General features: G+C 34.0%; 1 protein-coding gene across 5 annotated transcripts in view; it reads right to left on the reverse strand.

Moving 5' to 3' along the window:
- Positions 1-15,091, reverse strand: part of PDS5B (PDS5 cohesin associated factor B) — a 184,404-nt gene that overhangs the window by 28,095 nt on the left and 141,218 nt on the right. For all 5 annotated transcript variants that reach the window (XM_033235594.1, XM_033235585.1, XM_033235601.1 and 2 more), the window contains exons 22-24: positions 9,548-9,616; positions 8,041-8,177; positions 4,372-4,495 (exon numbers count right to left, since the gene is read on the reverse strand). In XM_033235594.1, the coding sequence (XP_033091485.1) occupies positions 4,372-4,495; positions 8,041-8,177; positions 9,548-9,616 (330 nt within the window). The remainder of the gene's footprint in view (positions 1-4,371; positions 4,496-8,040; positions 8,178-9,547; positions 9,617-15,091) is intronic.

A 15,091-nucleotide genomic window follows, 5' to 3' on the forward strand; every position in this document is an offset into this window, starting at 1 on the left:
AGTAAAGAATAGAGTAATACAAGTTTATCTGAAAAAAATGTACCCTCAAAAAAGCAAATACTGTATATAATTCGTTAAACAAAGGAAAAAAACAGATGGTGTCAAATACTACAAAGTTCCCCCCCAAGATAAAGTTCCAATCAAAGCTTTTATTCACTACTGACTATGAAATTAATTTTAGTCTGCAGCTTAAGTAAATTCACTTTTAGTAGCCTTTTTTCGTACAAAGTATCCTCAAAACTACCATTAATTCCATGTAAATAGTTCAATTACTTTGTGTATCTCATTGTATTATTGATACAGCTCTATTTTCTGTTCTCCTAAGAGACTGTTAGCTTCTTTGGGCTACAACCATGACTTACTCATCTTTGTATTTCCAGAACTTAGAACAATGTACAGCACACAGAAGTACAGAGTAAATTTTTCATGAACTGAATTCCAAGTTCTAAAATATCTAAGCAATTATTATGTTAAAATTCATAGTTTTATTAAATTTTTGCAAATGTACTTTCTGTTCAAGTACATAACAGCAGCCTCCCAGATACAATACTGCATTTAAAGAGCCTCAACTCAAGAAATAAAGTACATGTAGCAAAGCACAAAGCATAGTTTTGTATGTATCAGAGGACTGCAGATAAAGTTCATAGGAAATCAAAGACTTCTTCCAGCTAAAAGAATCAGAGCAAGTTTTGTAAAGAAGGTTGTGTCTGAGTGCTGACTTGAAGAAAGGGTGAGGTTGGATGTGTGGAAATGGGAGAGTAAGGAGAAAATTAAAAGCAGCAAAGTACAAGGCACATGAAAGAAAGAAAGCTGTTCAGCTACACGAAATGAAGTTAAGTAAAGGAGAGTGTGCTGAACAAGATTTTTAAGTGTATATTTGGGTTAAAATATTAGAGGGACTCAAACACCAGGCTGTAAAATATGTGCAGTTATATTTACAAGTATAAACCCCCTAAATATTTTTTAAACAGAGGAATGACATGATCATAACTGTAATTACGGAAATTTATCAACAATAAAAAAGATTCACAACAGTCTTGGTGAGAGTTAATGATGATTGCAGCAATAAGAATGGTCAAGAAAGTATGAATAAAAATTATATAATGGATATCAAAGGACAGAATTATCTGTACTTTGCAACAAGGTGCAAGGACAAGCCAAGAGTCAAACATAAACCATGCTTTTAGGTATAAGAAATGTCATTCAGATTTATTTAACATATAGGCTCTACATGTCAAGAAAGAATAGATCTGGGAAATATTATAAATTTATCTCAAGATTATATTCATAGAACATGAAAGTATAAAATTTCTGTTTAGCATTTGAAGTAGGACCTGAGTCTTGAAAATAACTCAGGTTGCTGATGTAATAGTCACTTACACAGATGATGAGACGGCCAAAAAAGACTGAGTAAGTGAAGAAGTTGATCCCAGACAGATCCTCATAAAACACATACATTTAAAAAAAAAAAAAAAGAGGATGAGCCAGAAAATGTAATGAGATAAGTAAAGCAACAATCAAGAGACAGAAATCAAATAAGACAGTTTTAAGAATAAAGGAATAATGAGTTGTGTCAAATAATATAAACAGGATAATGAAGCCCGGTATCATTGGACTTGAGGACTTCAACAGGACATTTTTGGAAAACAATGAAGGCAAATGACAAAATATGAGTAGAGAAGACAGGATAAGAGAGTAAGAGAGACAAAGATAGATTATTCTTTCTTGAGGTTTGGAGGTTTAAAAAGAGGAGATGCGCAAGTGATGTAAAGGAAGAATATAATTAGAGAAAAGCTTTGTTTAAAATAGCGTAATTTGATATGTTTCTAAGTTGTGAGAAGATGCTAGTAACTCATTTTTAACCACTGACACATGTTCCATAGTCAAGAGAATTCCAAAGCAATCTTAAAGTTTAGGCCATTTGAACTTTCACCTTGGGAATTTGGTGCTTGAGGTAGCAATATATAACAAATATTGTGCTGGAAAAGGAAGTCCTTAGAAGTCAGTAACTGTGGATGCTTTTTATTCATAGTGGACATTTACCTAATGGCTGGCACATACTTCTTATATACTGTAAGTTTCAAATAAAGTCCATTTCTTGTATTTCCATACTTTGTGCTTTTTAAATATTTCCACTTCAATAATAACAGCAGCAAATGCTCTAAAAAATATCATACCAAGAACCTGATAGACTGCAAGTCTTACCTATTTAATAAAATAATTATACATGTTGCTTTCTTCTAAGAAATGTAATAGTACTTTTTAAACAGTTTTCCGGTTCTTATAAGATTACCTCCAACAATTAAGCAGAGAAACTAAACCAAGGAAGTTATGGGCTCCCCAAAATTCTTTTTTTTTTATTTTTTATTTTTAGATGGAGTCTCACTCTGTCACCCAGGCTGAAGTGCAATGGTGCAACCTCAGCTCACTGCAATCTCTGCCTCCCCAGTTCAAGCGATTCTCCCGCCTCAGCCTCCTGAGTAGCTGGGATTACAGGTGCGCGCCACCACGCCTGGCTGATTTTTTTGTATTATTAGTAGAGATGGGGTTTCACCATGTTGGCCAGGCTGGTCTCAAACCCCTGACCTCATGATCTGCACGCCTCAGCCTCCCAAAGTGCTGGGATTACAGGTGTGAGCCACAGCACCCGGCCCCCAAATATTATTTCTTAAATGGTTTTGTCTGAACAATAAAACTAAAATCATTAACAGAATTTGAAATAGCTGCTTTTTTTTTTTTTTTTGAGACGGAGTCTGGCTCTGTCGCCCGGGCTAGAGTGCAGTGGCCAGATCTCAGCTCACTGCAAGCTCCGCCTCCCGGGTTTACGACATTCTCCTGCCTCAGTTTCCCGAGTAGCTGGGACTACAGGTGCCCGCCACCTCGCCCGGCTAGTTTTTTGTATTTTTTAGTAGAGACGGGCTTTCACTGGGTTAACCAGGATGGTCTCGATCTCTTGACCTCGTGATCCACCCATCTCGGCCTCCCAAAGTGCTGGGACTACAGGCTTGAGCCACCGCGCCCAGCTGAAATAGCTGTTTTTAAAAGACTGAAGTACCAGTCTTGACAAATCATTTGACAAAAACGATTACAATTTAAAAATAGATGATTGTTTGCGTCTAGAGAGTTACACATAAGTGGCAATTTAAAAATACGTACTAGAATAAAGGGTGGGAAGGAAGAATTACAATGATCACTGAAGTAAATTCTTAAGACTGCTTGGAAAAGAACAGAAAAACTTAGTGTAAAATAACCAAATTATTAATGAAAAACTTGTATTGAAATTATTTTATTTACTAACGTGAAAGTCCTGTTTACTTTTCTCAATGATGCTAAAGACTTCTAAAGTTGTACAGTCCAAATATAAAGTTACTCTAACAAGAAATCCATAAAACTGGAATAGGAATCTGAAAACTTTACTGCTCATAATCTGAAAACTTAACTAACTGAGTAATAAGGAATGCTTCTAACTTGAAATTAATTCTATGTCATATAAACTATAAATTTCTATACTGTTGTTTTCCTTTCACGAACTGAATACATACAGTCAGTCTTCATTATTTGTGGATTCTATCTTTAGGAATTTGCATACTCATTAAAATTTATTTGTAACACCAAAATTAATACTTGAAGCAATTTTTTGATCATTTGCAAAGTAAATACACAAAGCAGTAAAAAATGTAAGTAGCCAGATGTGTACATTCCCAGCTAATGTCAAAGAAGGCAACACCGTGCCTTCTTGTTTCAGCTTTCATATGTAAACAGTGTCCTTTCTGAGGCCACAGTTTTGTGGTTGATGTTTTTGTCAGTTCATGATGAAGTACTGTCTGGTGTTTCAAAGCACAAGCATAGCAATGAACTGCTGTCTGGCGTTCCAAAGCACAAGAAGGCTCTGATATTCCTTACAGAGAAAATGTGTGTACTGGATAAGCTTTGTTCAGGTATGAGTTACAGTGCTGTTGGCTATGAGTTCACTGTTAATGAGACAACTATATATAATAAATAGTCTTTAAACAGAGACATACATAAAACAAGGTTGTATATTAACAAGATGATCAAAATGTTGTGGCCAGGGGCTTGAAGGAATCTATTCTGTGAGTTCTCCTAAGAACAATTGTTCAGTATCTGCTAACTGAATGCCTGTGATAACATTATAGAACAAAACTATCACAAATAAGAAGATCAACTGTACTATGTTAGCGACCCAAAACTCAAATGACAGTTTCAGAACTCTGAGATGTTTCTCATGCATAAATTTTTCAACAACAAACAAACCATAAACATTCAAGATTTTAATCTATGTATGACAGTGGATTTTTTTCCTTCCTAAAAGTAAAGACCTTCTAAAGTAGTTGTATATAGCCATTTCCTTACGTTGATAGCTAATGCGCATAGCTGATATTGTTCTAATGTGATGATTTCATGGTAACAGGGTTCTTGTGCCAGCTTCACAATAGCACTCCCAGCAGCAAGTCTCAGACGTGACATATCTGGTTTACTGAAAAATGAGTAGAATGAACATAGATTAGAATTTAAAATGTTTGTACAAAATTTTCTGTACATCTAATTTTATTAAAAATTCTGGCAAAAAAAAAAAGTTTAAAAAAATGCTGTGATCTGAATGTTTGTGTCCCCCAAAATTCCTATGTTGAAATGCAAGGACCTAGGAGACAGTATTAAGAGGTGGGGCCTTTGTGGAGGTGATTAGGTCATTGTGGGAAACCCTCATGAATGGGATTAGTGCCTTTAAAAAGTGGCCTGAGAGGGCTTGTTTACCACTTCTGCCATTTGAGGACACAGCAAGAAGTCAGCAGTCTGCAACCCTGGAGAGGGCCCTCACCAGAACCCAACCATGCTGGCACCCTGATCTTGGATTTCCCAGCCTCCAGAACTGTGAGAGATAAATTTCTGTTGTTGATAAGCATGGTATTTTATTACAGAAGTCTGAGCAGACTAAGACAGAAAATAATTTAGTGATACTGAACACCATATTATGCTCATTTAACTTTGGAAGATGTCTTCTAATACTAAAAAATTCTTCTTTTAAACCTAAGTCAATGCTAGTGTCACTCAAGTCATTTAATTCCCTCATTCAAATAAAACACGTCTTAGTCAAGCACAGAAGAAATCCATCTGTATGTTTAGTTGTTAGGTTTTATGTATTCTACTATGGATTTTGTTGGAGATATGTTTATGTACAGATGAGGCACCAAATATGTTCTAGCTTGCTAATAAATCAACCACAACTACTGTGCTAAGCACAAAAGAAGAAGAATGAAAGCAGGTGTGGTGAGGAAAACATTACTATTTTTAGCTAGAATTCAACTTCTCAAATATTACCATGAGGCTCTTTTTAAGTTCAAGGAAGGAAAACTGCTAAAATGAAGCACAATTCATAGAATTCCAGACTAGTAAATACGTCTAAACAATCCGTCCTAATATAGTGATATATTAGCTGAAATAAAGGGGATCTTGAACAAATATAAGGAGGGAGAAGTTGTAACTCCTTAAATAGAACCCCCTTTGTAGCTCTATAGTGAAAGATTGTTACTCAACATCCATGCAACAAATCTATGTCTATTGTGTACATATAGTACTGCGGGGTATTTAAAATAAAAGACACAGTCTTTGTTTTTCGAGACTTAATAATCTAGTTGGCCATGTAAAAATGTTGACTGGATGCTAGCCAACATTAGTAAGGTTCTGAAGTTGTAAGACCTTGTCTCAAAGGTGTGCTTCATCTCATCAACAGTAATATTCTAAGTAGCTAATAATCGGTAAATCATAGTTCTTAGTGCAAAGAGTATAAACCACCTGTTGGATATTTTCCTCACAGATGTGGGTAACAGATGCTTCCTGTGTATCCATCCTTAAAATTTCCCATCTAGACCGGAGGTTTCTATTTAACCTAGTAAACTTTTTTTGTTTTGTTGTTTTCAGCTTTATTAAGCAGAGGAAACTTTTCTTCAAATCAAATCTTAACATAAAAGTTTAAGGTGTAGGCCGGGCGCGGTGGCTCAAGCCTGTAATCCCAGCACTTTGGGAGGCCGAGACGGGCGAATCACGAGGTCAGGAGATCGAGACCATCCTGGCTAATACGGTGAAACCCCGTCTCTACTTAAAAATACAAAAAACTAGCCGAGCGACGAGGCGGGCGCCTGTAGTCCCAGCTACTCGGGAGGCTGAGGCAGGAGAATGGCGTACACCCGGGAGGCGGAGCTTGCAGTGAGCTGAGATCCGGCCACTGCACTCCAGTCTGGGTGGCAGAGCAAGACTCCGTCTCAAAAAAAAAAAAAAAAAAAAAAAAAAAAAGTTTAAGGTGTAAACACAAAAAATCACTTTTGCTTAAACAGGAATGCAAGCTTCCTACTTGAGGAAAGGACAGAGACCCCCACCTACCAACTCCCAAGACTCCATCTGTTACGTCTCCACCAGAAATAATTCTTATTCCAACTCCATGCTGCCCCTAAATACTCCTGAATGTCATATGGGTTCCATAAAAAACAGCTTAAGTGACATTATATACTGGGTATTATTCCAATTACATTACATATTACATATACATGAACTCTATAAGGAGATACTATTGCTATCCTCATTTTACAGATGAAGAATCTAAGACACGTAGAAGTTAAATAACTTGCTGATAAATAAAAGCAGCTGATAAATGGTGGAACCTCAATTTGAACCTGTGTAGTGTGTCTTCAATCTGCCTGAATGTTGTAAATCACCAAAGTTATTTTGCCTCTCTGATAAAGGTTTATATAGCTGAATATAACTGGCCAAATAAAAAGTATAAAATAATATAATTAATAAATTGATTTATAAGGCAAAATGTATTAACATTGAGGAAAATTTCTTTACCAGGCTGAGCTGATCAATACAAAATTATTTCAAATTCAGTAAAAATTTTAAATGGAAAATATTATTTGTAACTCCTAAACATTGGCGTGTATAAATTATGGGAATAGAGAAATGAAAACAGAATAGAGTAATTAATTAGAATAAAAGAAAGTAAACAGATCAATTGTATATACAGAATGAATAGTTTACCAAGTTTTTTTCATACATTTTGTTTGAGAAGGATGTGCTTCTGTTAACATTCTATGCAAAGAATACAGTATAAGCAAAACATACAAACATGGAAAGGCAGAAGGCAGCTAGCAGTCATCTTTCTATGTTTTCTTATTAAACTCTTTAGATATACCAAGGAGTACAGAGCTATTCTCCTATTTCGTATTACCAAGGAGGGGCACTAAATGGCATTTGATTTATAGAGGACAAACCTGTAAATTTGAACTAACACTGACATAATAACCACTATTATCACCAATGCTTCTAATTATTATGTGCTAAGTAGTGTTTTAAATGCCTTAGGTATACTAACTTATTTAGTTATATCATAACAGCTAGATGAGCCAGGTACACATTAATTATTGCCTCTACTTTATGGATAAGGAAACTGAGGGACCAAGAAGTTAAAGCAACTTACTGAAGTTCACCTGACAAGTAAGGGGTGGAGCCAGAATTTGAATCCAGGCTCCAGAGTCCAGCAGTTTTCAATCACTACTCTATACTACATCTTTCAAAGAAAATAAAACAAAATAAAATAACAACAAAAGAAATGTGTTCATTTTCAATAATTTACTTCAGGTACATTTTTAAAGTACGCATTTACTTACACTTCTGGAAATAGATTCAGTAAGTTGCCTTCCACCCAGTCTGTTGTTTCCCCTTAGATATTTAACAAGAATGTAAAACACCAGTTATTGACTGGTACACTCACACTTTCATCTGAGATATTCTAAAATGTAAGAATCTATTGTTTAAAATATTTACAACGTATAATAGAACACTGCACCAGACATATGACAGCCACTGTAAAATAACCACTATACAAAAGCACATTCCAGTAAAAATATGTGAACATGTACAAAGCAATTCTAATTTTTTTTTTAAAAAAGCAAACAGCACCATTCAACAGTTACACTAAGAGTTGAAATACTGTGCAATCCAAAGAACTGTGAAATAGTAAATGCATACCTAATTTTCCCCTGTTCTGTCAAGTCTCCATCACTATGCAATATTGTTGTCAGCAATCTTAAGGTAGAAGTTCCTGATTTACTGTGATTATTTTTCATTCCAAGTAGCCATCGAACCATCATTTTAATAGCCTGAATCTATTTAAGAGACAAATCGACAAAACACTGGTACATTTTGAAAGAATTTCTGTATCAACTTTTTAAAAAAATAAAATGTATTTAATGGACACTTAAGAAAAAAATTCTTTTCTGTATATATGAAGATAATCTTAAATGTTTAAAATTAAAGATGTTTCAGACCTCCAAGAAAATGGCAAAAGAATGATTTGACTAAAGATTAGTTTGTTATTTGTTGTTTTAAAATGTTTCCCCAACATGCATTTGATCCTTTGGAAAATACAGTAAAATCATACTTAACCTCTCTAATCAGAAAAGTTAAGTTCCCAACTACTAATTACATTTAATCTCTTCTGTCTAAAAAATGATACCACTCATATTTGTTCTACATTTTATAATTATGAAGTACTTAAAGTATTTTTACACCATTACTTCCTTTAATGTTTCCAAGAATTCTTTTGAACAAGTACTTATTATCTCTTTTTAAAATGATGTACAAATTATCTTTCACATATTATCTCAGCTTTTTACAGAGCTAAGGCTCAGACGCTAAAGAAGGTCTTCAATAGTGTCTGGCTCACAGCAAACACTGAAATCTCTTTCCTGGCCAGTTTGGTAAGTGGCCTACCTTCTAGTCCAGTGCTGCTTTCAAGTATACAGAAACTGCAGCTTGAGACCAATGCCAAGAAAAACAGGTTTCTACTGAGACTCAAAGTATCAAGCATCATTCATTGATGTAAAGCTGGGGCTACTGTATGAGTCTGCAAAACTAGTATCATAACCTCAAGCCAGAACAATGTGAAAAGGTAGTCCGTAATACACACTATAAATACACACACACACACACACACACAAAGGGTTTATAAGAAATTACAACTAGAAAATAACAATATTTAATATATTTATTCTTGGCCTTCACATCTTGGTAGTGGATTGAGATGAGGTCTACACTACAGGCCGTAGATGGTTTTAATAAATCAAGTCTATACCAATGATGAGCAATCTTATAAAACTCCTAATTCAATAAATTATAGGCTGAATTTTTTAAAAATAAAAAGTTTTATTAAATCCCATGGAAAAGGTGAACAGGTTTAAAATCTGAATTATCATCTTTACAGAATGGAGAAAACTCCACAAAAACTAGCACTGCCTTTTGCCATCAGGGAAGCAGCTTTCAAATCTTTTTTTCCCCTCAAATTAGATTATGTGCAGCTGTCCACAAAATCCCAGCTTTCTCATTATTACCCTATAGTCTCACAGCACATGGGATGTCATACAGTAAATATAAATACTTGAGTGATTTTAATATCTTTGCAATAGAAATTTTAATATCGCAAATATTACAATATGGTAACTATATTCAAATTAAGAGATCTATGCATATTACTCACTTTGACCATTGTCTCAGGAGATACTTCTTCATCTGGAACCCAAAGTTTAGTTGTCTTTTTCCCTGGAAGCTTTAAAAAAAAAAAGGACTTTAAAACATAAATATGAATCCTCCTTTTCAATTAGCACTTAGAAAATGAATGAAATCTGTACCTTCTGCAGTGTCATTTGTTATATATGACTAAAGTACCTCATCTAACCCTATTTACTTTAAAAAAAAAAAAAAGGTTGAAAGGCATACCTTCACTAGCACTGTACACTAGCACCTATGTACAGCACTTACAGATCCATCACGATTGGTTCTTTCTAGGTGTGTGGTGGGACTAACTAACTTCTTACACATCACTCCCTTATTTAGCCCCTTTTGAGATTCAATTATTTAATGCAGGTGGCAAAAACTAGGACTTAAAAAAAAAAAAAAAAGGAGCCAAAAGGTGTACCTCTTAAACAAAAGGAAAGGTATTTAAAAAAAAAAAAAAAAAAAAATCTTGAGCTGGAGGGGTTTGTTTTTGCTTTCAGCACAACCCCAAACTAATCCTGAGGTGATCACGTGCAAGTACTAGTACACAGGTGTTTACAGTAGTAACCAGGAAATTAAGATGGCAAAAGAGCTGAACCAATCTGGGAACACTTGAGATCCCATTTTTACCCTCAGGTCAAAGAAGAATAATTGAGTATCACCTCAGGTAACCCTCTGGCAACAAAACAGGTAGCCCTAACATATAAAAGGCAAACTCCCCCAAACACAAAGAGCTACAGATTCACATACAGTTTAGGACTCATTTCTTCCGTTGAGAAGTGCCTTCCAAGTATGAAGTAAAAACAATGAAAAAGGAATCACATTAGGCACACTGTGACGAAACTTCTAAGGATGTCAAGATCCCAAAAGTTTCCATAGAGAAGCTACCAAAAGGAATAAAAAATAAACTTCAGATTTCTCAGCTGCAAGACCAGATGCCAAAAAAACGATGCTCTGAATTTTCAAGTGACTTGAAACACAGAATTCTAATATCCAAGAAACAGTATTGAAGAATGAACACTAGAATTCAAGACAGAAAGTTTCCAAATTACAATCCATGTTGAAAGAATTACTCAAAGATAACACTAAAATATTTAATTTACAAGAAAAAACTAAATTAGTATAAACTACTACAAATACAAAGAAAAATGAAAACAAAAACCTTACATAAATAAGAAACTATCAGATACTACCAGAAACAACAGAGACTATCAGGTAGATTTATAAATAATAAAGCCACAAAAGATACAACAAAAACAAATGACATATGAAATCTGAAAATTATGGGATGGAAAAATATACCAGTCAAGATGAAAAGCACTGAAGAAGATATGGACTTAAATGGGATACTGATATATTTTATCTTACAACACCAAATAAAATATAAAATTCATGAACGTTTACACAACTAGCAGAATAACAAAATAAACCAGAACAAACATGATTAAAAGCAGAAGATTGAAAACTTCATCACAGCAGAAGATGTGAATACACCTCTTTCAAAAACTGATAAGTTAGGATGAAAAAGGATAAATACCTAAAATGTAAGTAAATATACAGAAATAAAATATGCAAGGATTAGAAAATAAAGCTGGCATTCTTTATAATTGACATAATTAAAATAGAATTTAGCAAGAAAGATGGATATAAAATCAGAACTACCAAATAATTCACCTCATCAATCATAAACATAAAACATAATCCTAAAAACTTTATTTAGCGCCTAACGTTAAGTTGTATGAGAGAAATTTGAAATTTTTCTTTTTAGAGAAAACTGTAAGACTTCAAGGAAAGACATTTTGTGGAAGGGCAAACAAATCAATGGAAAAGAACAGAGGCTCTATAGGAGACATGAGTGGTAGCACTGCAGATTACTAGGAGATCGTAAGATATTTAATAAACAGTGCCGGGAAATTTGGTAACCCTAAGATGCAGCACAAATGAAATCCTTGTATCATAGCATACAAAAAACAAGTAAATCAATTCCAGATGGACTGATTTTTGTGTGTGTAAAAAAAGAAAACCTTCAAACTTTTAAAAGAACATATGGGAGGCTATTTTCATAACGTTAGAGTAGGAAAAGATTACTTAAATAAAATGTAAAAAGTATTAACTACAAAAGAATAATGATAAATACAGCTACATTAAAAGAAATAACTTTTGTTCAGGCCGGGCATGGTGACTCATGCCTATAATCCCAGCACTTTGGGAGGCTGAACTGGGTGGATCACGTGAGTTCAGGAGTTCGAAACCAGTCTGGCCAACATGGTGAAATCCCGTCTCTACTAAAAATACAAAATCTAGGCGGGCATGGTGGGGGGCGCCTGGAGTCCCAGCTACTCGGGAGGCTGAGGCAGGACAATGGATTGAATGTGGGAAGTGGAGGTTGCAGTGAGCCGAGATGGCACCACTGCACTCCAGCATGGGTGAGTGAGACTCCATCTCGAAAAGAAAAAAAAAGCAATAACTTTTGTCCAAAGGATCAAAGGACACAATAAAGGAGTGAAAACACACACATAAATGAGGTTTTACACATTTCATGATGATATTATAACATGTACCAGATAAAAGATTAATGTAGGTAAAGATTACCTATGGGAAAAAAGCACCAAGGGGAATAAAAGGTAAAATACATCAAAAGGGAATTTCAGAAAGTAGGCAACATGAAGGGTGACTAGACATATAAACTTAATTAGTAAACACAGAAATGCATATTGGGACTATAATGAGCTATATTAGATGAGATACTGTATCTATTATTTTCTACCAACAGAGTATAACATTACTGCCAGATTTCTTAATAGAAAAATAAGTTTTAACAAACATTATAGAAAATGATTTGGAAAAAAGTGAAAAGTTCAATATGTCTATATACTATGATTCATCAACTTCACTCATAGGAATAAAACCTAGAGAAATTCTTGCTCATATGTAGCAGGGGGCTTCAAAAGAAACATTCATAGCAGCACTCTCCAAGAGTAAAGAAATGGAAATATTCCGCAATCTACCAGAAGAACAAATAAATTATATTTTCCACAGTGAAATTATAGAGTAACAAATGAATGAATCACAGTTAGATTTAGTAACAAAGACTATTCCTAAAAACAAATGTGGAGTGATAAAAGCAAATCCTCCAAGACTATACAGGGTGTGATATAATTCTTAGAAACCTCAAGAACAAGCAAAACTGAACAAGTATGTGGAAAATTTTGTTTTTGTCAGAGAATAACCCAAGATTCAAGAGAGTAAATATTAGGAACAGGGAGGAAATAGAAAGGATTAAAGAGTAATAAAACTCTAAGAACTCTAAGGAACTAAGAGTTCATAGGTGTTCACTGTATTATGAAACATGTTATACAAATGTTATATACATTCCTTTGTACATATCAAATATATAATAAAACAAGACAAATTAATGGATTAAAAATGGTGAGCAGTTCTGTTTCTGACAAGATGTGACTAGGTTGTTCTGAACCAATTTTCATGCTGAAACAAATGGAAAGGTTAGACAAAATATTTTTTAAAAATCAGTTTGAAGGGAACAGACAACTACCAAAGCAGTGAGAATTTGCAGGGCAAAGTTTCAAATGAGGAGGGAAAGCAAAAGATTTGAGTCTGGCATTGAGATTAGTTTTTTCACATATAGACGATTAATAATTCTGAAAGTGAAAGAAAGGGGGATGAGAAGTTGAGCAAAGCTTTTCTGTCACAGAGCTGGAAGAACAAGATTAAGAATCCTGAGCCCAATTAAAAAGTAAAGTTCTTGTTAAACAACCTGGACTTCTGGGTGGATCCCAGACAAATATACTCTAGACATAAGGTGACCAGAAAAAAAAAAAAAAGCTTGTGAAAAACTGAAGCCAAACTTTCATTTTCATTGGATGGAAGTGATGTTGACGATGGCTTAACTGCTTGATAGAAACAAAAGTAAAATTCTGGAAGAATACAAACTCATCTGAAGCCTCACGTTATCTCAACAACTTTTCATACAAAAAGTCTATCACTCAATCAAAAGCAACATATGTACAAGATAAAATTTGACCAGAAATTTAGAGAAAAAAATAGACAAAAGTTGTAAGAGATCAAGATGATAAGCCTAACAGATATAATCTTAACAACATAACTAAGATTTTTCAAGGATTTAATGACAAGCAAATTCTGCAGCAAAACAAAGAGCTATGTTTAAAAACTACAGAATTGCAGAACTGAAGTATATGTGTATATATGTGAAATTAAGAATTCAATGCATAAGCTTTACATACGATTAGACAAAATTGAAGAGAGTGAACTCAAAGACAGGTCAGAAAAAAACAAAAACTGAAGCATAAGGAGGCTGGTAGAAAAGTACAGAAAAAGTGTGTCAGACAGCTAGACCACAGCAAAAAAAATGTACGTTTAAAGTGTGTTAATAGAACTGCAGTAAGAAAGAGAATATGAAACAGAAATCATATATGTAAAGATAATGCCTGAAAATTATTTAAAATTTGTAAAAGACTTTAAGCTATACATACAAGAAGAGCTATAAGCCCCAAGTACAATAACTATAAAGGAAAGTATACCCAGACACATCATAGTAAAACTGGAAACCAACGGAAAATAGAAAAGACACAAACATTCTCAGCAAAAAGACAGAAGACCTTCAGAGGAACAGGATTGTCAATAAACCTCAAGAAAAAAGAAAATGGAAAATAGAATAATATATTCAAATCATTGATGGGAGGAAAATACGCCAGTCTGGAATTCTTAACCCAAAGAAAGCATCCTTTAAAAAATTAAGGTAAAATAAAGATTTTTTCCAGACAAACAAAAACTAACAAAATTCATTAATGGAAATCAAACTAAAAAAAAAGTACTAAAGTAGTTATTTAGGTAGAAAGAAAATCATTACATAAAAAGGAATGAAAAACAAAAGGAGAAAGTATGTTAGCAAATCTAAATAAATATTAACTGCATAAAATAACAGCAGTAATAGAACTGCGTGAACAAAAAAGCATCAAGGAATAAAGGGGATTAAAGTATTTTGAGGTTCCTTGTGCTATACTGAAAGTTCAAAGCAGAGCAGTTGACATTGGCCTTTAATAAGTCAAAAGCCCATGTTGTAATTTTTAGGAAAACTACTAAAATAATAGTAAAGTGCAAAACAGATTGGTAAAATGAAATACAAATATTTAATCAAAAATAAGAAAAGAGAAAAATGAACACAACTGACAGGACAAACTGAAAATAAAAAATCAGGTGGCAGATTAACCCAAATATCACTACTTACATTATGTTTACTTTTGGGAGTAGAAACTTTATCTCATGTTTCTTTTAATTCTCCAGAGAACCTAGTACAATGCTGTCACAGCAGATACAAAATAACTGAAGACTAACAAAACCATTATTTCCTCTCCCAATGTTTTTTCATTCTCTCTCAACGTAGGGAAAAGAACTTAATATAGAAAAAGGAACAACTATAATCATGACAACCACACTATGAGCTGGTTTACCAATCTGCATATTTTTAAAAATAGATGCCCTGTCAAAA

Source organism: Trachypithecus francoisi, unplaced genomic scaffold (genome assembly GCF_009764315.1).
Source record: "Trachypithecus francoisi isolate TF-2019V2 unplaced genomic scaffold, Tfra_2.0 Contig01461, whole genome shotgun sequence".
Taxonomy (NCBI): domain Eukaryota; kingdom Metazoa; phylum Chordata; class Mammalia; order Primates; family Cercopithecidae; genus Trachypithecus; species Trachypithecus francoisi.